This window comes from Lissotriton helveticus, chromosome 9, assembly GCF_964261635.1.
Source record: "Lissotriton helveticus chromosome 9, aLisHel1.1, whole genome shotgun sequence".
Lineage (NCBI taxonomy): Eukaryota > Metazoa > Chordata > Amphibia > Caudata > Salamandridae > Lissotriton > Lissotriton helveticus.
Genome location: NC_136070.1, coordinates 870,940,376 through 870,966,396, shown reverse-complemented (window position 1 = coordinate 870,966,396; position 26,021 = coordinate 870,940,376). Strand labels below are relative to the sequence as shown.

Below are 26,021 nucleotides of genomic sequence, written 5' to 3'. Positions count from 1 at the left end.
CATTTGTGTATTTTTTGATTAATCCTTGTAGTTCTATTTTTCATACAGTTTTCCAATTGAAATCATCAAAATATCTCAGGTCAGGTCCCCAGATACCAACAATGACCCAGTGGGTCTCAAGGTTCCAAAAACGATTCAGTGGGAAACCCTGCAATCCAGTAATGATTAAGTGGGGGGCCACAGAAGCCAAACAGGTAAGAGCCATCGATTTAGGAAATCTGGGCCCATTAAGGTATGGGTTCTTATTCATTATCAAAGCAAAGTATTAGGAAAACCAGTAAATTCCAATGTGTTTCACCAAAAGCCCCTCAAAATATAATGCACCTGTTAGCAGTTTAGTTCTCCTCTTTTTAAAACCATCAATACCCACCTTTCATCTTTCTCAACTCTCCCAAAAGACAATGTATTTCATCCAGGATAAGCTCCTCAGTGCTTTTTTTCCCCATTCCAAAATCTTTCAGGGTCATGAGGGTAAAGCGGCGCAACTGCTTCCAACGTGCCATGTTGTTAGTGAAGGCAACTCCTAGAAAACAAGTCAACACCTATTATTTACTGACCCATTAGTGGCTTTGAAGCAAGACCATAGCTCACATACAGTGCTGTTAGTTCTCTCTAGCCGCTGGCAACATGATATTTGACCACTATGCTTCAAACAACATAATATGTTGACCATTTGTTGGGCCAGCTATGTCTCCTTCATAAAATATGGGATGTGTTCTCCTTTCTTGAGTGAAAAACAGTGCCTATATTTTTTTATCAGGCATATTTTTGCCCTAGCATGACATTAATCTAGCACATGAGCAGAGAACTTGGGGTGCCCTTGACTTTGCAAGGTTCTGGACCTAGACAATGAACTGGAGGGGCACACTAAGTGTGTCCTTTTTGTGGACAGAGGACTGTCTTGGATGCAGTACATAATGCAGTGGTGCCAGGATGCTGTCTTTTGTTTTGGAACATTAATTGTGTGGCCAGATATTTTCTCTATATGACTAGGAGTGAGGCTTACCAGCCCACTTTTGTAACATTCCACTGCTATGTGTATAAACAGACCTTGTGCTGGCATCCTATGTGTGTGTTGAGAGTGAGTGCATGTGTAGAGTGTTTAGCATATGTATGAATGTATAATACTGGGTCCAGTGGGATCCATTTTTGATACAGCTGTACTGGATCTGCACAAGATGGAGGGTGAGGGCAGCTCTTCCAAACAGTGAACGTGTTGATGTTGAAGTGAGGTGGATGGAGACTGAGCTACCCTTAGAAATATCTAAAGGCTTTTTGTTAGGAAGGACCTACAGAATAATGCTTCCTGAGCACTGCCATTTGGTTGATGGTAGCAGCGAGGAATAAGATGGCAGTTTCTGTTGTGAAAGATGGGGCGATTTCTAGGTCAGGCATGCACTTTTGCCCACCGTTGAATATTGCATCAGTTGGACTGACGAAAGCCAGGTGCAGAAACCTCACACTTCATTGTGGCAATATTGTGGACCTCCTGCGACAGCCCCAGTGCTAGCTGGTGTGAATGCATCACTCTACTCGAAGGCAATTTTAAGAGCAGCTAAAGGCAGACTCTGAAAAAAAAGAGAGACATCCCAAGCCAGTTCTGCCGTGTGAGACAGGGGATCCAGATGCACCTTTCTAGGAAATGTGTATAAAAAGCTAACTAAAACTATTCCACTTTGTTCCAATTTCACGTCCTTCATAACCAGGGAAAGGAATGCTTTACAGAGTAATTGAATGACTGCTCTGCAACCAGAGCTAGTGTCTGCTGTACAGCCAGTCTCCTGAAGTCGAGAGAACATTACCTGAAATCTGTACTTTCTGTTGGAGGAGCTGAGTATCTTATTCAAAGTCTACCAACCAGCCTGTGTGTACACAGAGGGAAGGAGTCTACCTGGGCCTTCAGGAGAAGAGACTGTCCAGGAGAAAAAAAATCCTAAATATCCCAATGACTGAGGGATATCCAGAGAGAGACTATTATGTGAGAACAGTCTAGGAGCAAACCACTCTGCACATGGTCTTTCTGGTCTCTCAAAGCTGGTTCCTGGCCTGATCAGGTATGCAAATGCCATCTGCCTGATTGGGCTTGCACCTGCTGTGATTATCACATTGACTCCATCTAGGCAGACCGCTATTGGCCTTGTCAGGGATACACCTACTATGATCATCACATAGGCCTGATCTGGGTAGTGTCTGTGGGGATGTGTTGGGGATGGCATGGCACTAGATGACACATGTGCCTCTGACTACCCCCTTTGAGTAGATTAGATTATTATTACCTCAGGGTCCTGACAAATTGCCTAGATCTTTCATGACTTTACCGGCAAGAAACATGTTGACCAATATTTACACTTTGAGCTAATGTGGACCATTATATCCACTCTGGCCTACAATTCTTTTTAACATAACCTAGGGTCTTACACATTAAAGTTTGACTCATAATTCCCTATAAGTTATTTTTAAACTCACCACTCTACTCATTAACAGCACCCTCACCTTCACAATCATACTTCACAACGGCAGTTTAAAAGAACTCCAGCAATGAGCCCCGCAGCGGGCCCATTGGTCATTTGCAGGGCTGACCCAACAAGAAGCTGCCCAATGATGAAGCATGCCATCCATTGGGGGGTGTGAGGGCTTTTGCTCCTGAAGGACTACATCACTCTGACTTGATCCTTCAGGCATTCCCTGACCAACCTTCCTGCAGGAACTGCACACCTTCACGTATACCTACATTCCTGGGGGCACGTGTGCTGGACCTTTATCTGCCCTCTGTCCCTCCTTGTGATTTTTTATTATAACCTTTAGGCTTATCCTACACACCAGGCAGCACAATCTTTATGGTTCTGAGCTGGGTACAGGTCAGAATCATACAGACTGTGCTGGCCTGGGAGAACACATAACATAGCTGATCCAATATATTTATTGCTCACCATACTGTTTGTAGACCTTGTCACCGCTTGGCATCGCTCCTCGCCCAAGGAAATCTTCTCCCTGATCAATCAGCGCTTTTCTGACGTTTTCATATCCACATACCACAATAACCCGACGAAGGCCCAAATAAATTGTAAACAAATCCCCGTATTTTTTTCTCAGCTGTGTGGAAAAAAAAACAATTAAGCCCTCCAATATGCTGTGCAAACACTTTTTTCTATAGTCATGTTTTTTGTTGGAGTGGATAAACAATATGTTTAAGTATCCCATTCTGGTGAGGCAAAGGTGATCAAGTCTAATGTGAGACAAAAAGATGGTGAACGTATCTGTGAATTTGGGGTTGTGGGATGGGGGTCTGCAGAGTAGGAGGAATGAAAATGTACATTTGGGAGAAATTGGGCTGTTAGATGGGAGGGATTTCCAGTCTGGCTTTGAGTTTTGCACCCTTAGTGTTGGTGTGTTTTTATGTGCAAATGTGATGCCCCTAACTCATTAGTTTGTTTCCGATGGATTAGCATTTAGGGTTCAGGGCAGCATTTGGTCACTATGGGGCATATCAGCAAGGCCAGGGGATAATTATCTCAAAGCTCACTTAGCGCTAGGATACTTATCGCCGGCTATCGCTGGTTTATATCGCCGAAATAGCATACTATCGGCAACGCTTATCTCTGATGCGCTATATAAACCAGCTATAGTTGCCAAAAGGTAAGTTTATCGCTGGAAATTCAGTGATAAACACAGAATGACAGGCGATACCATGTTAATAGTGCTGGGTGGTCTCAGCCCTATAATCCACCACCCATAGGCCAACAATGTTTAGTAAGAAGAAAAGCAGGCGTAAGGAAACCTGCGATGAGCGAGGTTAGCGCTCCATTTAACATCGCTGCACAGGTTAGCGTGCAGATTGCTAATAGGAGTTATGTCCCTTGGCGACACTTCCCTGGTAATTTCAGAGTGATACGCCCACTTTGCATCTCATTGGCGATGCAAAGGTGTTACGGGCGCTAAGTCTGCAAAACATGCAATAGCATATCTTTGCTGATAAGGAGATAAACTTATCGCCACTTTTCGACAGAAAACGGACGCTAAAGCGGCGATAAGTTTATCGCCTGGCCTTGATGATATGCCCCCATGTTCCTAGTGAGTGATTTATCCTAACACTGCATCACCAGATACATTTAGTAGCATAGCCTACGAAGCACTGGCCTCTCCTAATGCTCTTTTGATGCAGTGTGGCGAACGGACTTCATTGACTTCACAACAATTGTGAATGTCTGTAAATGTATTCTCACATCTCTCCATCTTCATGCTCTTTTGAACATGGTTATCAATGCAGCAGTCATAAAATCTTCTCCTTAGACTTTGCACATTTTTTTTATTCTATTAAAATTTGGAAACGTACAATGCTCTCAATATTGTTTAGCCAAAGCATGCCCATCTGTATTTTTTGCCAGTGTGTTGCACCTTCCTCATTACCTTCATTTGCTTTCACCGCAACATGCCCCGGCCATAATTTTTTACACCGGCCATAATTTTTTACACATGCAGTTCTGCCAGCTTTGATGTGTTTAATCTGAAAATGTATTCTTTGTGCAGTGCTATAATAAGACCACAGCTCCCTGACATGCTTGGAGTCATTCATGTTTGACACCACCATTGTTTTATTAGCGTGTTTCATTTTTGTTTGAAAAAGTTATATTGACATGTGTACATCCAACACTACAATCCATAAATACTAATAGCAATGTTTACTTTGTGCCAGTTGTTCAAGGTGGAACCCACCAAAACTAATATTTTGGGCCCAGAGCTTGTTTTTCCTCATTGGACTTTGAACAAGAACAAGAGAGAGAAAAAAAAAACAAAAGGGCGAAAGAAGGAAGAAGTGAAAGGCAGAAAAAAAAGGCAAAGAAAGGCAGCAGGAGTGAAAAAGAGATTGAGATAAAGGGGCATGGAGTGTCTGGTCATAGGTGAAAGAGGCATGAGGCAGAACCAAGACTGCGCAGCCTTGATATTTGGCATCCCTGACATTCAATAGTGCACACCGAGGTGGTCTATGCAAAACTTTGAGCCCTTGCACTTAATATTTTACAAATGTTTTATAAGAATACCTTCTGAACTTCCTCTTATTGCAACATGATTGCACTCTCCAAGCAATCATGGTTTCTCATATTTATCAGCCTAGTTTTGAGTTTTGCACCCTTTGGGGCCGATTAGGATGGCGGACGGACTTGCGTCCGTCCGCCATCCCAGAGGTGGAGGGACCGTCCGCATGGACTGCGGAGGTCCCTCCATGCAAATCAGGATGTGACCGCCACCCTGGCGGTCACATCCTGGATATTTAACATTGCGGCGGGTGCTGCTTCAAGCAGCACCCGCCGCAATGTTAAAAGTGCGGTGCCTGCCGCTTTGTGCATGTAAATGCTGGGGGGTACCATAGGTACCCCCCATGTGCACCCCCCACCCGCCTACGCCCTGGGGGCCCGCAACGGGCCCCCAAAAGCAAAAGTACACATGCTTTTCCACGGCGGAAAAACCGCCGCGGAAAAGCATGTTTACTAATGCTTCCTAATTTGGCTGGCGGTGTCTGATAGACACTGCCAGCCAAAGGAGAGCTTTTCCGCCGCGGTTGTAATCCGACCGCGGCGGAAAAGCAGCGGACAGAATCCAAGACCCACCAGCCATCGTAATGCGGCGGTGGGTCTTTGGTGTCTCCGCAATGGATTTTCCGCCTCCTCGCCGGCCCGGAGGAGGCGGAAAATCCTCTATCATAATCGGCCCTTTAGTGTTGGTGTGTTTTTATGTGCAAGTGTGATGCCCCAAACTCATTCATTTGTTTCCGATGGATTAGCATTTAGGTTTCAGGGCAGCATTTGGGCACTATGGGGCATATCAGCAAGGCCAGGCGATAATTATCGCTAAGCTCACTTAGCGCTAGGATAATTATCGCCGGCTATTGCTGGTTTATATCGCCGAGGTAGCATACCATCAGCAACGCTTATCTCTGATGCGCTATATAAACCAGCAATAGTTGCCAAAATGGGCGTTTATCGCTGGAAATCCAGTGATAAACACAGAACGACAGGCGATACCATGTTAATAGGGCTGGGTGGTCTCAGCCCTATAATCCACCACCCATAAGTCAACATTGTTTAGTAAGAAGAAAAGCAGGCGTAAGGAAACCTGCGATGAGCGCGGTTAGCGCTCCTTTTAACATCGCTGCACAGGTTAGCATGCAGATTGCTAATAGAAGTTATGTCCCTTAGCGACATTTCCCTGGTAATTTCAGAGTGATACGCCCACTTTGCATCTCATTGGCGATGCAAAGGTGGGCGTTGATGTTACGGGCGCTAAGTCAGCAAAACACGCGATAGCGTGTCTTTGCTAAAAAGGCGATAAACTTATCGCCACTTTTCGTCCGAAAACGGACGCTAAAGCGGCGATAAGTTTATCGCCTGGCCTTGATGAAATGCCCCCATGTTCCTAGTGAGTGATTTGTCCTTACACTGTATCACCAGATACATTTAGTAGCATAGCCTACGAAGCACTGGCCTATCCTAATGCTCTTTTGATGCAGTGTGGCGAATGGAGCTGTAGTAGAATTTTCTCATTGACTTCACAACAATTGTGAATGTCTGTAAATGTATTCTCACATCCCTCCATCTTCATGCTCTTTTGAACATGGTTATTAATGCAGCAGATGTAAAATCTTCTCCTTCGCACATTTTTTTAATTCTATTAAAATTTGGAAACGTATAATGCTCTCAATATTGTTTAGCCAAAGCATGCCCATATGTATTTTTTGTACCTCGTTACCTTCATTTGTTTTCACTGCAACATGCCCCGGCCATAATTTTTACACATGCAGTTCTGCCAACTTTGATGTGTTTAACCTGAAAATGTATTCCTTGTGCAGTGCTATAATAAGACCACAGCTCCCTGACATGCTTGGAGTCATTCATGTTTGAGACCACCATTGTTTTATTAGCATGTATCATTTGTGTTTGAATAAGTTATATTAACATGTGTACATTCATCACTACAATCCATAAATACTAATAGCAATGTTTACTTTGTGCCAGTTGTTGAAGGTGGAACCCACCAAAACTAATATTTTGGGATCAGAGCTTGTTTTTCCTCATTGGACTTTGAACAAGAACAAGAGAGAGAAAAAAAACAAAAGGGCGAAAGAAGGAAGAAGTGAAAGGCAGAAAAACAGTGGCAAAGAAAGACAGCAGGAGTGAAAAAGAGATTGAGATAAAGGGGCATGGAGTGTCTGGTCATAGGTGAAAGAGGCATGAGGCAGAACCAAGACTGCGCAGCCTTGATATTTGGCATCCCTGACATTCAATAGTGCAGGCCGAGGTGGTCTATGCAAAACTTTGAGCCCTGGCACTTATTATTTTACAAATGTTTTAAAAGAATACCTTCTGAACTTCCTCTTATTGCAACATGATTGCACTCTCCAAGCAATCATGGTTTCTCATATTTATCAGCCTTGATGTGCCAGCAATGGATAAATCATGGGTTGGCCCTGGCATCCTGAGGTTTGCAATGCTGATCTAACCTATAGCATCAAAGATGAGCTGAGCACTGATGGGGTGATGCCAATCCATATGCAAGCTACAGGGAGCATATGTATGGATCATGGATCCACATATGTCAGGCATGTCATGCAACCTATGGAACTACTCATTTGAGCTCTGTAGATCCTGGTGGGTGTGTTGTATTTCAATGTGTGGATTTTCTATGATGCTTCTTCCAATTTTTTGCACCAAAGATTCATTTTAGTGAAAATATTTAATTGAAAAAATATTTCAAGCATTAGACCTGCCATCTGTTGGCATGTTTCTCCTGTCTTTTTGCTTTCTGACCTCCCGGTTTGTACTCTGTTTTTGCTGGTTTAGTGTATCTGTGCACTTTCTCACTGCTGTTCAGTGTTAAAGTGCAAGTGCTCCTGGTGTACATTGTATTATGATTGATGTTTCCATGATTGTCATTTTTGATTTACTAGTAAGTCCCTAGTATAGTGAATTGAGAGTGCTAGGGCCTGTAAACCAAATGCTACTGATGGGACTGCAGCACTGGTTGTGCCACCCACAGAAGTAGCCCTGTAAAGGTATCTCAGACCTGGCACTGCAATATCAACTTGGCAAGTGCACCCACTTGCCAGGCCCTAATCTTCATTTTTCTTACACATAAGTCACCCCTAAGGTAGGACCAAGGTACCACTGTGAGCAGTGTGATGTGTAAATTAAAGGGAGGACATGTACTGGTGTGTGTGACATGACCTGGCAGTGAATTACAGTGTATTTCGTTTTTCACTATGGAAAGTCTGTCTGTCTCATAGGATAGAATAGGAATTTTACTTATAATATCATATAAGCATAACTTCCCAATGGGACAAGACAGGGACATTGAGTTTATTATGCCTGGACTCAGAATGTAAAAATACATCTTTTAATAAAGATGATTTTTATGTTCTGTGTTTGAAAATACCACTTTTAGAAAGTAGGTATTTTCTTGCTTAGCCATCCTGTGTGCCTCTCCTGGGTTTGTAGATTGACTACCTAGCTGTGGAGTGACAGGAACTGGGGATGTCCATTCTTGTAGTGTAGTTCCTATATTCCCAATAGGCTCTGCGCATTGGAATAATATATTCAGCAGTGTAGACGTAGGACTGAATTCGACTAGGTCTCTACTGACTATATTAGACTTATGTTTTTGCCAGCTAGCTCAGAGGTCACTAGACACTTTCTCGAATAAACGAGGAGGAGTTTAACCTCCCTGGATAGACAAGAAGGGATTCGCTTCTGACAACCATATAACATGACAACGTTGCTCCCTCAGAATAAGAGTGTATCTCTAGAGTCGTGTGAAAACAATAGACAGCTATTTCACTCAGTCAAGTGTGCATACTTAGTTTCACCAGAGTGCAGAGAAAAGAGAGACGGGCGTTTTCAATAAAAGATGTTATTTATTGAGCAGTCTTCTTTCTCATGCAAGAGGATGAATTGCCACAATTGCAATACTCATAGTAAAGTAAAGTGCGTACAGTAAAAGGAGTATTATAAAATAATACTGTAAAAGCATTGATATGGTTTCTTAGCCATATGTTTCTTTAAAATAGATAAAATATATACATACTTATATTACATTGACTAACGTACTCAACTGGTGCTTCTAAATACGCCTACCCCGGTGTACCTGACCTAAGCCTAATACGTGGGAAGGAGTAAGTAAGTAGCAGTTTAAGTTAAGTTGGTTTTGCCAAGGAATCTGAATCAAGAATTCTCTTAAAGGGTTTAGTCAGCTCCGTACCTGGGTATTAGAAAGCAGGAGGTCTGGTATCTCTCTCTCAGGACTCGATATCCCAGTAACCCGCGAAGGTATCTGGAAACACCGGAGCTGGATTTCTCGGCAGGAGAAAAGACAGTGTCTCTCTCAGTGCGTCAAAGGGGAGGGGCAACGTCCGTGGGCTCTCGCATCAGCTGGGCTCTCGGGCAAGTAGATAGCCGCTCTGCTCCAAAACCACCACCGTGTGTTTGCTTAAGGCAGCGTTGGTATATTTATACCTGAAAGGTGCCGGGTTTGACGTAAGGTTGGACATAAGACGTCAATGAAGATGTCACCAAGAACCGGCCGTTCTTAGAGTGCTCACAGGAGTTCTAGGACGAAATCAAAACAAAAGCAATGGGGAATTCCCAGGTTGCTGGAGGTTTGGTTTGTTTACAGAACTCGTTGTACTTGCTAGGAGCCTGGGGAAGTAGCCTTGCTTAATTTGGACAGCATGGGCTATGACTAAATATGGATATGATTCTTATGCCTTTATAAGGATATTATTCATTATAACCACATAAGGGCATAAATCAGGACTATCGAATTTAGGGTCCTAGATAGAACTACAACACCCACTCCACGATCTAATGTCCCTCATTACTTAAAACTAAGCAATAGTAAACATATAATGATGCATGTGTTTTCCAACCCACCCCAAAATACATAAAGTTGCATATTGAAATGGTATATGGTAATACACGAAAATGAGTAATGGTACTGTACGTTTTTCAAGCAGTGGTATCATTCAGTTAAAAAATGTATATATATATCAGCTGAATGAATTGCAAAAATTTACACATGAAATGGCTCTTAATACAGAAAAGAAGGTCGAGACCATTCCATCACATAATAATACAAATTCTGTACATGTGCTAGAGGCTGAGGTAATATATTGTCTGTAGAGTTCCTAAAAATAGAAGCTCTGTTCTCTAAGAATAGTTCTAATTTAAGCAGAGTACATGTGTCAGAAAAAGGTAAATATTTTGGAAGTGGAAAAAGATAATTTTGCTTCAGGGGAAAAAATAGTTCCAAATATTTTCAGTAGCTTTTGTTTATCAAAGCTGAAGGCCGAATTCAGAGTTCAGGGAACGCTGTGTACTCGTTGCTTAAAAATGTTTTCTTTCTGTTCTGGGGAGAACATCATTTCAGACAGACTCTCAAAAAATTAGTCTACGGCTTCAGGTGAAAGTTCGACCAAGTTTGAAAATGCCGCAACAGTGCAGTCGTGAGAATGATTGCTATCATCGATGTTAGGATCAGCAATGCTCACAGAAGGTCGTACCTGGGTGATGCTGCTCTCACCTCATACTTCACTGCCACCTAATCGTAGTGGTGAAGTCTCAACGAATGCCGTCATCAGAATTGGTAGCCGCTGGGGACAACACGATGCATGAGCCGTTACTGGACTTAGCAAAGTATCTGTATCCATTGGTACTGCTGATGGTAGTGTAAGACAGACGTCCAACACGCATTCTTCTCCGCATAGCATACATCGAAGCACAGGTAAGATGCAATTCTGCCAGATGGGTCTGAATGAAAGAAACCAGGTCATATTCAGATCTCTTAGCCGGGCTAATCCAAGGACTTTAGTTATGCGGTCCCGATAGCGTATAGCTAGGATCGTTTCTTCCATCGTTGATGGAGTCTTGTCTGTGACTTGGCTTGCCATATCGGAGCAGAAGGATCAAAAATAAAATGCCTGCTACGAGTCCCAACAGAAGTGGTAGGCCGCCAAAGACAGAATGGACAAAATTAGGAAAAATGCCCAGAACTGTTTCGAAGGGTGTTAACAGTCCCGAAAAAATTGTCTTAAATATATGTGGGATACCACTGGTATCTGACATATTTAGAATTTGGCTTAGCATTTCTACAAAAAGCACGGGGCACTTTGTTGATAAAAGGCTATGTATCTATGCCGTTGTCCTTGCAACTTGCAGATCATACGTTTCTTTTGATGACGTTAAGGGCACAGTTGTCTGTAAAAGTACAGACTTTATTCTACTTAAAGTATCAACTCGAATAGAAGAGATATTCAAAGAAGGCCAAATTGTTGCCTCCGTATCTGGAGTGCTGTTTGGATACAATACTTGCAGACAGCAAATGACCATGGAACTCACGCTCACGAGATAGGCTTTTCCTGGCACCATGCCACAACAGCTGTGGTCCACTATTAGAATATAACTCCCGTTAGAAAGCCGTCTAAAGAATGGCTCTATTAGTGTTGCAGGTGTGCCGTGCTGGTGACATGAAAGGTTATTTGAAGTCCCCTCACAGGCCCCATGCAGGTTAATACCTTGACACAGAAGTATACCGCTTAGTGATCGTTTACAATTTTTACCACTAAGAAATACATTCTGTTTCTTTTCACTGTAGCATGTGTGTGTATAAGGAAATTTCCATGATGACTTGATGTACCCTTTACCCAACCTTTCATACTGGACCACTGGTATATACTCTTGGCAGTATTTAAATTGGAAAGTTGTTATCGGAATTGTGATTATTCCATGTATTATCCATTCAATGACAGGTCTTTCTGACATTGTCAATGGTAATCTCTCAAGTTTTTCAATGCTCAGAATCGTATAGTCTGCTCGTTTTTGTGCCAAACTGATTTGTGTATCAGTAAGGTTAAAGATAGAGAATAATGACGTTGTGTTGATTAAACGCCAGGGCACGTAGCCTGAACGCAGATTTTGCAACGTCCAGCCAAGCTGTACAATAGAACGTAATTGGGACTGTCCGTGTTGTAACATTAGTAAGTCCTGCTCTATTATATCAACCTTCCAGCGAGGTCGTCTGGGTCTTGCTCTGCCACCACTCAAGGGTTTCCCGGAGAATGCCCTCACCCGGGTATGTGGCGCGGGTGCGACCCACGTGGTACCTTCGGGTCACTGGCCGCCGCGGGGCCCACACTGGGATCACTCCGACCATTTTGCCACTTTGCCTACGACAATTGGAGGTACCGCCACCAGTGGGATGAACCGTAATACATCCCAAGGGGTACACTGTGGTTAGGTTTGGGGCCCGACTGGTGCCCGCGGCGTCTCCGCTTGCGCCGCTGCCTGACCTGAGTGGTATGTCTAACGGGCAACGACGGGCGGTGGGGCGAGACCACAGACGGGTTGTTGGCCAGGTCCTTTCCGCCCCTTCTCCCCCGGGTCGGGGCAAGTTAACCCTGCTCTCCTCTCCCCATTTTACAGGTATTTACCCAGCAGCACAGGTCCCACAAGAACAGTCTGTGGGGACCATTACCAGGGATTGAGGGTAAGATCCCAACCTCTCATATTACACACTCGAGATCCCCCTCTTTCCTTACTCCCTGTTCTTTGGGCCCACGTGGCCCCTTATTCCTTGCACAACTAATTAATTGAATCAGACATACGAACCAGTAGCAGAATATTGGTTAGTCACATAATGTGGATACACTTGTTTTTATATAAGCATGAAAAGATGTCTGGCATCTTTTGTCTCTCTCTCACGGTTCATTCACATGACCCCACTGGGCGACAATCTACGCTTGGGTTAAGGGTCTCTTCTTTATATACAGCATTGACCTGCATAGTACAGTATGTATGCGTCTGTGGAGAATATTTACATGTCTATTTTCCTTTTTAGGGCTGATTTCCACGCAGGATACCTGCTTGCCTTGGTTACTGACCCCTCAGGTTGTATATTACACACTTCTTAGCCCGCATCGGGCACACTATGAGTTTATGAGCACAATTAGGTCCTGAAGAATTGCCGATAGGGCATGAAACATGTTGACCAGACTATAGGCGAGGGTTGAACGAGGCCAAACTACATTGTCTTTGAGTCCCGGTACCCCTCCCTTCACCATTTTAACAAGGTAGTTAGCTACATGAATAAAGTTGTCTTAGTGGACTATACTAACCTTTTTTAAAAACACTCTTTCACACTCACTACCTCACCCCTTAGGCCCCTCACACACACTCAATCAACGGCCAGGAACAAAAGAACTCCACAAAAGCGTAGCACTTTGTGCTACCCGTCAGGCATTGCAGCGCCGGCTTGACGTTGGGAGCAGGAAGCCGATGATGAGAAAAGACAACCATCTGGCAGATTGACATCAGTCATCAAGCCAATTAGTTGTGTGAGGCATCCTAAGTTCCGACAAGGGATCCCTTTGATTCCCTGACGATTTTTCACACATCCAATCAGAGAGAGAGAGACATACTAACATTATTCCTTGGGGAACTTTGTACATCACTTGGTTACAGGTTTATAGGACACGTACACTGGACCCCCATAAATATTGTCCTTTTTAGGTCCCTCTTTGTTGTTTACTTGATTAGCGTGGGCGGCTCCCACGGTACCCGAAGGCTACCAACAGTGACACTATTTCACTGCATTGGCCCACCACTTAACCGCTATAATTGAGAAGACCACAGTTACGGCTTGAACTTCTCTGATTAGCATATATCCTTAACCCCGGCCACTCTCCACCAAACATGGAAGATGTACCGGGTCTTAGCTTTGATGAGGACGCCATCGCCGAAGCCCTAAGAACAGCACCACCCCTACTTAACAACCCGACAGCCTCTGCTTTAGGCACTTCCAATGACGACTGGGTGATTTTGACTGAGATGAAGAAAGAACTGATAAGGATCACCATGCATGGTATATTGATGACAGAATACTTTAGAAGCAATATAGCCCCGCAGGGACTAGTCGTGATTATTATACCAAGGCTCTTTCTAGATGACAAACAATTCAAGGTTGACTGGTGCCAGGTGTCGTGGAAATGTACCAAAGACTTACTTTTCCTAATAACACAAACGGCAAAACGACTATCTGATGCCTTATTAGAAAAAATTGCAGCTATAGAAGCCACGATGAAGAGTGCTGTCAACAAAAACAACAAAGCCGCCTTTACCACCAAACTAGCTGATATTAATCAGGAAATGGCGGACCATCATGAATACCTCTTGCAACAAAAAACAGCAAAACTGCAAAAGGATATTTCAAAGTTTGAGAAAGAGAAGGTATACCCTTATCTAAAGGACGGTTTCAAAGGTAAAAAGACTAATTACTCCTCAGATGACAGCTTGGATGACAACAATAGACGAGGCTCCGCGAGTAGTGACTCCAGTGGAGGCTTTACCCCAAGAAACAACCGGCTCCCACAATGCCCCAATTGGCAACAAGGCTACCAACAAGGACCAATGTTCCATGGCCCTCCGCATATGACACCTCCATGGCAGTACCCCTTTTTCCCACAGGGCCCACCGCAATTTTACCCTTTGAACCCGCCACCTTTTCAAGGCAGAGGTTGGGGCAGAGGAAGAGGGCGAAAGCGAGGTGGACAGAAAGGGGTGCAGTGGCAAGACCAACCTACACCGCAGACCATGAGGGAAACCAGGAGCACCACCACCAGGGGGAGAAGAGTCTAATTGTCAACCTCTCAACTAAAGTTCTGACCCCAACTGAAAAGAGCGTCTTGGAAAAAGGACTAGGGTTTGTCCCTACACCAACCCCAGACAGCTTTCAAGAAATGATCGAAATCAGACAACTCTTCAGAAAGATACGCTTGCGTGCTTTCTTTGACGATAAACCTGAGCCAATGAACCAAGACACTGGATTAAGGAAACCTTCTACTTTCACTCCAACGGATGGGATGGTCCCCCCAGAGGTCCTAACATTCGAGCGAGCAGTTCTTGCCAGCCTTAAGGACAAACCTCATGTCAACCAATTCCACAACTTGACGAATGCGGAGAGACAAGCCTCTATTACTTTGGGCAATGATGACACTATCGTCATCAAACAAGCAGATAAGGGGGGGAGCCACAGTCATTCAAGACTATGATGACTATGACCTAGAGTGTAGACGGCAGCTGTCTAACAACACCCACTACAGACCCCTCACCGTGTACCCAACGAAACGTTTGACTACCACCATCATGAGTCTAGTGATTGAGGGCGAGACGAACGAATGGATAACCAAGAAGGAAGCTGATTTTCTCATGACAACGGAACCAGTTACACCCTATTTTTATACACTTCCTAAAATCCATGAGGGTGTCACCCCTGTTCCCGGAAGACCCATTGTCTCCGGAATAGGTTCTCTACTGGAACCAATGTCCCATTTTTGTGACGTTTTCTTACAACCAGTGGTGAAGAAAATTCCATCCTACCTCCAGGACACCAGAGATGTCCTGCGCTTGATCAACGATGTGGACGGCAGAGAGGACGTCGATATCCTACTAACATTGGATGTAGAAGCCTTGTATACGAACATCCCTCAACAGGCAACCTTAGAGGCAGTTGAGTCCACTTTGAGATCGGAAGAATGGTCATCTCCTACCCCGATCTCTTTCGTTATGGCTTTGGCCAACATAGCCCTAACGGAGAATTTTTTCAAATATGAGTCACAGTTATACCACCAGATCCGTGGAACATCAATGGGATCAACCTTCGCACCGAGCTTGGCATGCATATACATGGCCGCTTTCGAGAAATACTTCATCTATTCATCTGATCGAAACCCATTCCTCGAAAACCTCACCTTATGGCGACGGTTTATTGACGATATTTTGATCTTTTGGAAAGGTGACCGGACTAGTTGTGATGCCTTCTGTTCATGGCTGAATCTCCAGGACCCATTCCTAAAATTCACGGGTACCATTTCTGAACACTCATTACCCTTCTTGGATCTGACAATCTTGTTGAGTCCTACAGAAATCACCACAACCCTCTACAAAAAAGAGACCGACAGAAACAGCCTCCTGCTCTATAACAGCCACCACACCAGGGCTCTGAGGGACAATTTACCGTTTGGTCAATTTCTGAGGCTTCGCAGGAACTGCACCTCGGTAACGGACTACAAACGGGAGGCGACCACCCTACAACATAAACTCCAGGATAGGGGCTACCCGACAAGATTACTCAAACAATCGGTGAAGAGAGCACTCAATAATAACAGAGAATCCCTCCTGGAAACACACAAAAAGGATACAGAGGATATCATCACCTGTGTAACTTCTTACACGAAAAACTCCACGTTCATCAAAAAAACAGTGAACACTCACTAGGGGATCTTGAACTCGGCGGGTTTGGATATTCCCCCGCCCCCGTTTTGCCTTTAAAAGAACAACTAATCTTAAGGACACACTGATTCACACCCGACCAAAGAAGACGAGTACCCGTCCTCAGAACACTCTTTGGGAGCTGCCCCCAGTTGTGGGGCATTTCCGGTGCGGCAACTGTGTCGTCTGTCCCCAGTCCACACAAGGAAAATCCGTCATACTATCTGATACCTTCACATGGCATCTGAAAAAACACACGAATTGTAATAGCAGCAAGTGCATTTATATGCTGACCTGCCCTTGCGGGTTAAAGTACATTGGAATGACGATGCGCACTGTCAAAGTGCGCATTATGGAACACAACAGCAACATCCGCTGTACCAAGACACATACACGCTTGTATGAACATTGCAAACAACAAGGCCACACTGCTGAAAGCATACAATGGATTGTTTTGGAATGGCACCCTTCAATCAGTCAACAAGCCCTATACAGAATCGAACAGAGATGGGTGCATCGTTTACAATCAGACACCCAGGGACTGATGGCTCTGTTCCCTGGAATATGCTAGCCAGATAACTCAAGCTATTGTGGCCTAACTTCTAAGTTGAATGCAGACCATAACACTACCTTATGGACCTGCTTTACATGACAAGGTCTTCCTTTGTTGGCAGTCCCCTTTAACACCACCTCGGTCCAAGATGGCGCCCTTGTGATACACCAATATACGTAGTCCTACCCTCTGTTTTGCCGTTTCGAGATACACTGGGCGTCTATTGGGTTTTGTCGCTTAGCAACGCGACCGGGGGCACACTTTACCCCAATATACTCCTTTTGTTAACAAGCCCTTTTTTACCCACATGATGGTCGATGCGGCCTATATATCCTTGACATCCATCATCAATGGGTATAAGGATGGATCGATTGTACAACCATAGCATAATGTTTTCACGTTCCGAGTAGACGGTACCATCTCCTTACACATTGCTTATCTAGAGCACTTATCCCTTTCCAACATGGCGCGCTATTGCGGCGCGACGGCATGCAGACGTCATTACTCTTGCCCTGCCCATACGCATCGCCGAGCCTGGTTGGCCGCGTCGCCTAGCAACGAACCCTGGGAGACGCCCACCAACAACGGCCTCGAGGGTCCGTATTTAACAGCGGCAAGCACCGCAGTGCGCTGCCAGCTGTTCTGCGTGCCGCGTCACGCCGAAGTGTGGGGGTAGGTGCCTAGAGGAACGGCCTCGTGCTAACCAGTTAAGGCGGTGTGGTGTGATATACTAAGATATGTACCGGCCCTTGGACCTTCCAGCGAGGTCGTCTGGGTCTTGCTCTGCCGCCACTCAAGGGTTTCCCGGAGAATGCCCTCACCCGGGTATGTGGCGCGGGTGCGACCCACGTGGTACCTTCGGGTCACTGGCCGCCGCGGGGCCACACTGGGATCATTCCGACCATTTTGCCACTTTGCCTACGACAATTGGAGGTACCGCCACCAGTGGGATGAACCGTAATACATCCCAAGGGGTACACTGTGGTTAGGTTTGGGGCCCGACTGGTGCCCGCGGTGTCTCCGCTTGCGCCGCTGCCTGACCTGAGTGGTATGTCTAACGGGCACCGACGGGTGGTGGGGCGAGACCACAGACGGATTGTTGGCCTGGTCCTTTCCGCCCCTTCTCCCCCGGGTCAGGGCGAGTTAACCCTGCTCTCCTCTCCCATTTTACAGGTATTTACCCAGCAGCACAGGTCCCACAAGAACAGTCTGTGGGGACCATTACCAGGGATTGAGGGTAAGATCCCAACCTCTCATATTACACACTCGAGATCCCCCTCTTTCCTTACTCCCTGTTCTTTGGGCCCACGTGGCCCCTCATTCCTTGCACAACTAATTAATTGAATCTGACATACGAACCAGTAGCAGAATATTGGTTAGTCACATATTGTGGATACACTTGTTTTTATATAAGCATGAAAAGATGTCTGGCATCTTTTGTCTCTCTCTCACGGTTCATTCACATGACCCCACTGGGCGACAATCTACGCTTGGGTTAAGGGTCTCTTCTTTATATACAGCATTGACCTGCATAGTACAGTATGTATGCGTCTGTGGAGAATATTTACATGCCTATTTTCCTTTTTAGGGCTGATTTCCACGCAGGATACCTGCCTGCCTTGGTTACTGACCCCTCAGGTTGTATATTACACACTTCTCAGCCCGCATCGGGCACACTATGAGTTTATGAGCACAATTAGGTCCTGAAGAATTGCCGATAGGGCATGAAACATGTTGACCAGACTATAGGCGAGGGTTGAACGAGGCCAAACTACATTGTCTTTGAGTCCCGGTACCCCTCCGTTCACCATTTTAACAAGGTACTTAGCTACATGAATAAAGTTGTCTTGGTGGACTATACTAACCTTGTTTAAAAACACTCTTTCACGCTCACTACCTCACCCCTTAGGCCCCTCACACACACTCAATCAACGGCCAGGAACAAAAGAACTCCACAAAAGCGTAGCACTTTGTGCTACCCGTCAGGCATTGCAGCGCCGGCTTGACGTTGGGAGCAGGAAGCCGATGATGAGACAAGACAACCATCTGGCAGAATGACATCAGTCATCAAGCCAATTAGTTGTGTGAGGCATCCTAAGTTCCGACAAGGGATCCCTTTGATTCCCTGACGATTTTTCACACATCCAATCAGAGAGAGAGAGACATACTAACATTATTCCTTGGGGAACTTTGTACATCACTTGGTTACAGGTTTATAGGACACGTACACTGGACCCCCATAAATATTGTCCTTTTTAGGTCCCTCTTTGTTGTTTACACAACACACTATTATATCAATAGCAGAGGATACAATACTGTCCAGTGAATATATTCTGGAGGACAGAGTCATTAACCCATTGTCCACAACAGAAAATGATTTTTCCAAATTAATACCGTCAATTTCTCGTATTTTTTCTGCTGTTTTAATTTGCATCACTTTTCAAGCTTCGTTGTACGCAGCCTATATACCGGCCGCTATGAAACGGTTTTTGACGCTGTTTGCGTGGTCCCATTATGAAATCACGCAAGTCAGCACCGTCTGTAAGTAAAGTCAAGTGTTGCTTAATTTCAGCCAGTGTGGATTTTTGTAGCCATTCGAGGCAGAGTTTCCCTATACTGTATGTTGTAACTATCCCTGGATGTTGTCTCTGGGAGTATCTTGGGTCTGGCCTGGTCATTTTGAACCCCTGTATTTTGTTCAGGAATCTATCTTGACAGTTATTTGTGTCTGTGGGCCAGATCAACCATTTTTTCCAATCAGGATGTGTTCTGTTTTGGTTAAAAAATATGGGATACGTCTATCTCAACATCTGTAGTGCTATTACTGTCAGGTGTTGGCTTTGGAATAGACGGTTTGTTTAATTCTTTTATCTTGGCTAGGCCAAGACAGGTTGTCTGTTGAATGGTATCATTCAAGAATATTATTTGTTCTGGGATCAAGCAGGCTCTAAATAATGCTTTTAAACCTTGGACCTGCCAATCTTTGGTACCCCAGATGGTTTTTGTTTCAATGTTGTTTTTCCAGAAATCAAAACCAAATGTAATCATTTTTTCATAAAATGTTTCTGAATAAATCAATTTAGTATTAGTCAGCATTGTTTTTACCCCTGTCTTATTTAACAGTTTGAAAATAAAACGTTTCTGCATCACTTGTGTTAAATCCTGAGAAGTATGGGAATTTCTCGTAAAATGTTTTTGAGCTGCTTTTAGGTGGAGTTGCACAATGTTCCCATTGATTATAATTAAAAATATTTTTAGGCTGAGCAGATTTATGCAAATAGTGATGTGCAAAGTGATTATAACAATACATTTCTTCATAGTTTGATGAACCCTGTAAGTAATCATGTTCTGTAAATTTTGCTGACATTACTAAATCTCACATCATATCATTAATACTTTCAAAGTCCCAATCATCAGAGAATGTACTCGGTTTTACAAAGTCACTTAATGAAACCTTGAACTGGTGTGGATATTTCAAGAGCTCGACCGGGCCATAGATTTCGTAATCCGTTTTGTCCCATACTACCCCACCGGGTATTGGATTGGCTGTGACATTCACTGATGATAGTTCTCTTTTCTCGATGTGAGATGACTTGTGAGGCTTTAGGACCAAGTTGATGTTCTGACTTGCTGTGTCCATTGTACTGTATTTTCCTTCAATGAATTGTCCCAAACAAAGAACCATGATGAGCCAAAGCAGGAGGAAAAGTACACCTAACACAATCCAAAATTCAATCCATGGAGAAATCAGATAGGTTTCTTTGAGTTGATGTTGAAGTTCAGTTATTTTGTCTTTAAAAGTTTTTGTTGAAAGCGTTTCTTCCGATTCGCTTGGATCTTCAGAAAAGTTATCGAAATTGATGAAGTAGCCAGATGCAGTTCTGTCAATTGTTGGAATTGCTTCCGGATTTTCAGTTGCTTTTGCATTTTTTATTTCATTAGCATAGTCTGAGGCTACATCATGGTAGACTGGTGTTTCTTGATGGACTGTTACAATTTGGGTTTCAAGAGGCACAAGTTCCATGGCATTGTTGCATAGTCCTTTTTTATTCACTGCAGGTTTATCAAATGTGATTAGTCTCTCAGTTTGAACCTCTTGTATTGTAGCAAGTTTTGGTATTCTGCTACTTCTTGGGAGTCCACTGGGCCTACTACTTATTATTGGCCACATGATTGTGGTTTTACCAGGTCGATGGATACAACTCGGTTCTCCTTTTTACCAGCAAGGGGCGGTAGTACAACTGATCTTGTTCCGCTGACAGCTAAGACAGGTACTGCTTTTCTGTAAGAAGGCCCAAATTCCTTCTTTACCGCGATCTTCTCTCTGACCAGATCCCCAATCTTTGGAATCCAGACAGGCCTTGCTGGGACAGGTGGTTTATCTTTAGTGGCTGTTGGCTGTTGTTTTAACTTTATGTTGCTCAGGTCTTTTCTTGTTTCATTTAAGTCCTGTAAAATAGCCAAACGATCTTTGATATCAAAGCATTTTTCTTCTACCACTGAAGTCTGACTATCGAGGTCCTGAATATGCATTCTAGTCCCGAACAATAGTTCGTACGGACTGAAACCTTTCAGAGAATTTCTTGGCAGATTATTAAGACTACGTTGGACACTTGTTAAATGTTGGACCCACCCATCACCCGAACCTAATACCCTCGCCGTTATAGATTGCTTTATGTCCCGATTTTTTCTTTCCACAGTCCCATTTCCCTCAGGATGGAAGGGACAAGAGTACCGCAATGCAATGCCCATGCTGGTCATGGCCTTCTTATAAGCTCGAGAGCTAAAAGCAGGACCCTGGTCAGAATGTAGCATGCCAATTGTGTATGTGGCGATAAAGACTCGCAAATCTTTTATAACAGTTCTGGCGTCAGCCGAGCGCTGGGGCCACATCCAAATGAATCTCGTGCAGGATTCCACTGCGACCATGATATATTTATAGTTACCATCCCTTTGTAAGGGACCACAGTTGTCTAAGTAAACACATGCTAATGGTTTATCTGAAATTAGAAGGGGCGTCTGTGCTGGTCGTTTCACTGTTGATACTTTCATTCTTTGGCATATTTCACATTCTAGGACATAGTCCCAAGTTTGTTTTCTCATGCGAGGCCACCAATATCTCTGTTTTAATAACGATATTGTGGCGGAAACACCAGCGTGTGCAGAAGCCAGCCCTTCGTGTGCAGCTGTAATTAGTCCTAACCTGTGTTCCATGTTTGGAATTGCCCTATCCCCCACTCCAGGGATTCGAGCAAATGGAACATTATTCGCATCAGTTATGTATGAGTACTTTACTGGAAAGCCTTTCGGGAGTGATTTTATATAATCTTTTACCGTAGCACTGACAGCTTGCATTATATCGCTGTCTATTTTTGTTTTTGACCGGGTGATAGCAGCTACGGAAGCCGTTTGCACAGCTGCCTTCGCGGCCTCATCAGCCAATAAATTCCCCGCAACGTGAACGCCATCACGTTGATGACTCAGTGTATGGATCACGTGAGTCTTTCGTAGTTTTTTCTGTGAAAAAACTACTTGTTCCCAAAGCGTTTTATGCTTGATTGTGCCACCTTTTGCATCTTTGAAACCGTTTTGAACCCAGTTCTGCAAGTATTCATTATAAGACTGAACGCAGTAATATGAATCGCACACTATTAGTGTGGGGAATTCGCGATCCGCAATATCGAGCACCATCTTTAAAGCTAGCAGTTCAGTTCGTTGATCCGAACTATCTTTTACAGATTGAGTCATAGTTACGGATGTATGACGTTACAACGCATACTTTTACATCGCATGCCTTTACAACGCGGTATTTACAACGAATACCATTACAACGCATAGTGCTTTTAGGCGCTGGATAGTGATTTATTTAATTTACTATTCCAACTCCAGTCCCCGTGGATAGTAGGGAAGGTGTTGGATAGTATATTAAATACATTCCCTATCCTAGAGTGCCCCCCAGCGCAATGCGTTGTAATGGTTTGCGTTGTAAAAGTTGTGTCGTAAAGGCAGTGCGTGGTAAAAGTTGCGTTGTAAGGGATGTTTCCCCATAGTTACCAATGGTCTCAATTTTCCTTTGTGCCACCGGCATTTAACAACCGCGCACGCAGCACTGTAATTGTGTTTACCCCAACTGCGGGTTGTGCTGATCCGTCTGTATATATTACACAGGCGTAAAGTTGTAGAGGCAGAATCTCGATTGGCAGAGGATATTCTAATTCATATTTTAGATTTCTTAATTTTTTCATTTCTGGGTCAAAGTAGTATTTTACGTCTTCTGCAGCAAGAGAATTTACCCATTCGATCCATTTTGGATCTAATGCCACGTTAGTCAAATTGCGTGGGCTTGTAAATGCCTCAAAGGCTGATTCTGCTGTTAAAACAGTTATTCTTTTGCCTTGTGCTCGGGCTCTTTCTTTTGCTACAGCAGTTTGTACCGCATTTACAATGTTTTCTGTAATACTGAATGTTTTTTCAGCTTGTGAGTACAAGTGTGATTTGTAAGCTATCGGTACCTTTTCTCCCTCATTAGAGGTCAGGTACGTGAATCCGCATCTTCCTGGGATGACTCGGATTACAAGGTTGCGTATGTTTTCGCGTGTTTGCCATTTTGTTTTAGCTAACATGTCTGCTTGCAATGATCTTAAAATTTATGTGTGTTTTTGAGTCCAATTGATTGGTTTGAAATCAGGTTTTATTAATTCATAGAGAGGTTTAACCCTCTATGCATAGTTTAGAATGTAAGTTCTTCCGAAATTCAGGAAACCTAGTATTGATTGTAAGTTCTTCAGCGTTTTTGGTGCTTGGAGAACAGCGCATTTCTCTAAGAAATTGTCCGTTAGGCTTTTGCCTTCACTTGATAATTCATATCCTAAAAACAGGACAGTTAGATGGGCAATTCGTGACTTTTTAAAGTTGAATTTGTAACCCTCAGCAGCAAACCCAAGTATTATGATGTTTACTCTTTTCAAGTGAGTCTCCAGGTCATCATCTGTTAGATAGATGTCATCGACATAAGATAATGCCTCATCATCATATATTTGTAGTAACTCTGTTACTCTTGCTGAGAATAATCCTGGGCTATTCTTGAATCCCTGTGGGAGTCGACAGAAATTTCTGTGACCCAATTATTGAGAAAGCGGTCAAATACCTGCTTTCAGGTGCAATGTTTTGACAAAAGAATCCTTTAGAGAAGTCTAATGTCGTTTTGTATTTTTTGCGCACGATGTTATTCATTAGTGCTGCACTGTGTGAGTTTTGTACTGCAAATGTTTTGCAACATGAGTTAAGATGTCTGTAGTCCAATACTAGACGATATGAATCGTCTGGTTTAGAGACAGGAAACAAAGGATTGTTCATTTGTGAGGTGCATGTTTCAATCACCCCTTGGTATTCAAGTTGATCTAAGATCTCCCTGACTTGCTTTTTAGCTTCTTCCTTAATTGGGTACTGCCTTTGTGCAGTTGGTTGACATTTTAACTGGATTTTGTGAGGAGTAGAGTCCTCATCCCATCCTACATGATTTTTATATAATGCAGGAGCTTGGGCTACTGCCCATTTTCTTGCATATGTATATTTTTTATGAATTGGAATATGATTTGAGAAGGCAGGCATAATCATTTCTTCACCATGAGGGCACTCCCTGACAAACTCTGGTGGCCAGTCTTTCTCAGCTAAAAGGATGTCATAGCCTTTGGAAAGGTTATCCCAAAATAGACCCTTTACTTTCCTAGTCGTATCTCCCTCTTTACGTAATGTTATTTCGTATATTTTATGAGGTTTGCTAACTCAGGTATCTGCAGTTTCCACCTGAATGTATTCATTCGTGTACACTGTCTCCAGATGATTCATCAGGATCTTGCGAGCTATGGTCACTTCTGCTGCGCTGTCAGGTATTGTCTGGGCCCACTCTCCGTTTTTCAGTTGTGTCCTCAGTATCCTCAGCATGTTTAATTATTTTAATACTGGCTACCTTCTTTCTTGGAAATTGTAACTTTTTATTTAGATGAGCAGGTTCCTTGTCTTTGGACTTGACGTGCTCTTCCCTGTGTTCTGACCGCCCTCTTCTTTCCGATTTCTGCGAGGAAGTCTGAAAAGATCGAGAGGGACGTGTATCAATATCTTGATATCTATCAGGTTTTTTCAAATTATCCCTATTTCTAAGGTTGTATCTTTTCCCAGAGGGCTCCCTCTGGGGAGACTTGTGTCCTTGGTCCGGAGATCTTTCTCTCTGCCGAGGAGACCTTCCTCTGGATTGGAATCTTTTTTCTTTGGGAGTGGATTGTTTATTTCCATCCCAGCTCTTTTTTGGAGTATTTAGATTATTTTTAATAAATATCTTTTCAGGATTTTCAGTTAGTTGGGGTTTTACTGGTTTCCCACCCAAACTATCTCTACCTAGTTCTTCATAGGATTTTTCTATGATTCTGGCAAGTTCAAATGGTTGTTCTGCTATATCTGTTTCTTTCAATTTCTGGCGGATCGCCACAGATGCTGCTTCTCCTTTTATGTTGGCTAGTAATATAGCCGAGACCTGCTTGAAGTCTTTCGGTAATTTCATACCCAGAGTTAGAGCAGGTTCTGGACCGTATTCATTTTGAATTTGTCTTAGCACATCTGGTATTACCGCCATGTACGGAACACCATGTGTTTTTGTGTAAATGGCAGCAAAGACTGTGCCCCAAGTGTCGCAGTCCTCCACATGTGGTGCGATCCCCATTGGAAGACAGATAGTCAGAATTCTGTGTTTCTCAGTAGGGGTAGTATCCGGAAATACTGCCTCTATTTGAGTGATTTTTTGTGCTAACCAGAATGGAATTTGTTCCCGTTTTGCGGGTACTTTACCAAGACATGATTGTATGTTCTGTGGTGTTATTTTGTTTGTGTTCCCCTGATGAGGGGTCAGCTGTGGAATGTTAATTACTAGTTGGACTGTTATAGTCCGCATTACATATTGGACTAATTGTCTATGTATTTTAATCAGTTGTTTTAGCTGGGCTAAAAGTTCTGGTACTGACATTTTTTCGATGTCTGGATGTGGTGTGTAGCTGGCTAGAACCGGCCACATTGCTCCTGGTCTACCTAGTGGACCGAGCCTGGTGATGTGATTGTTATGTTTTAGGGTGCCATTAAACCAGAGCAGGTGCTCTTGGTAATTTAGT

General features: G+C 43.7%; 1 protein-coding gene across 1 annotated transcript in view; it reads right to left on the bottom strand.

Moving 5' to 3' along the window:
* Nucleotides 1-26,021, bottom strand: part of LOC144781936 (cytochrome P450 2G1-like) — a 280,365-nt gene that overhangs the window by 233,246 nt on the left and 21,098 nt on the right. Inside the window, exons 2-3 of the mRNA XM_078661022.1 lie at nt 2,931-3,093; nt 371-523 (exon numbers count right to left, since the gene is read on the bottom strand). Coding sequence (XP_078517148.1) covers nt 371-523; nt 2,931-3,093 — 316 coding nt within the window. The remainder of the gene's footprint in view (nt 1-370; nt 524-2,930; nt 3,094-26,021) is intronic.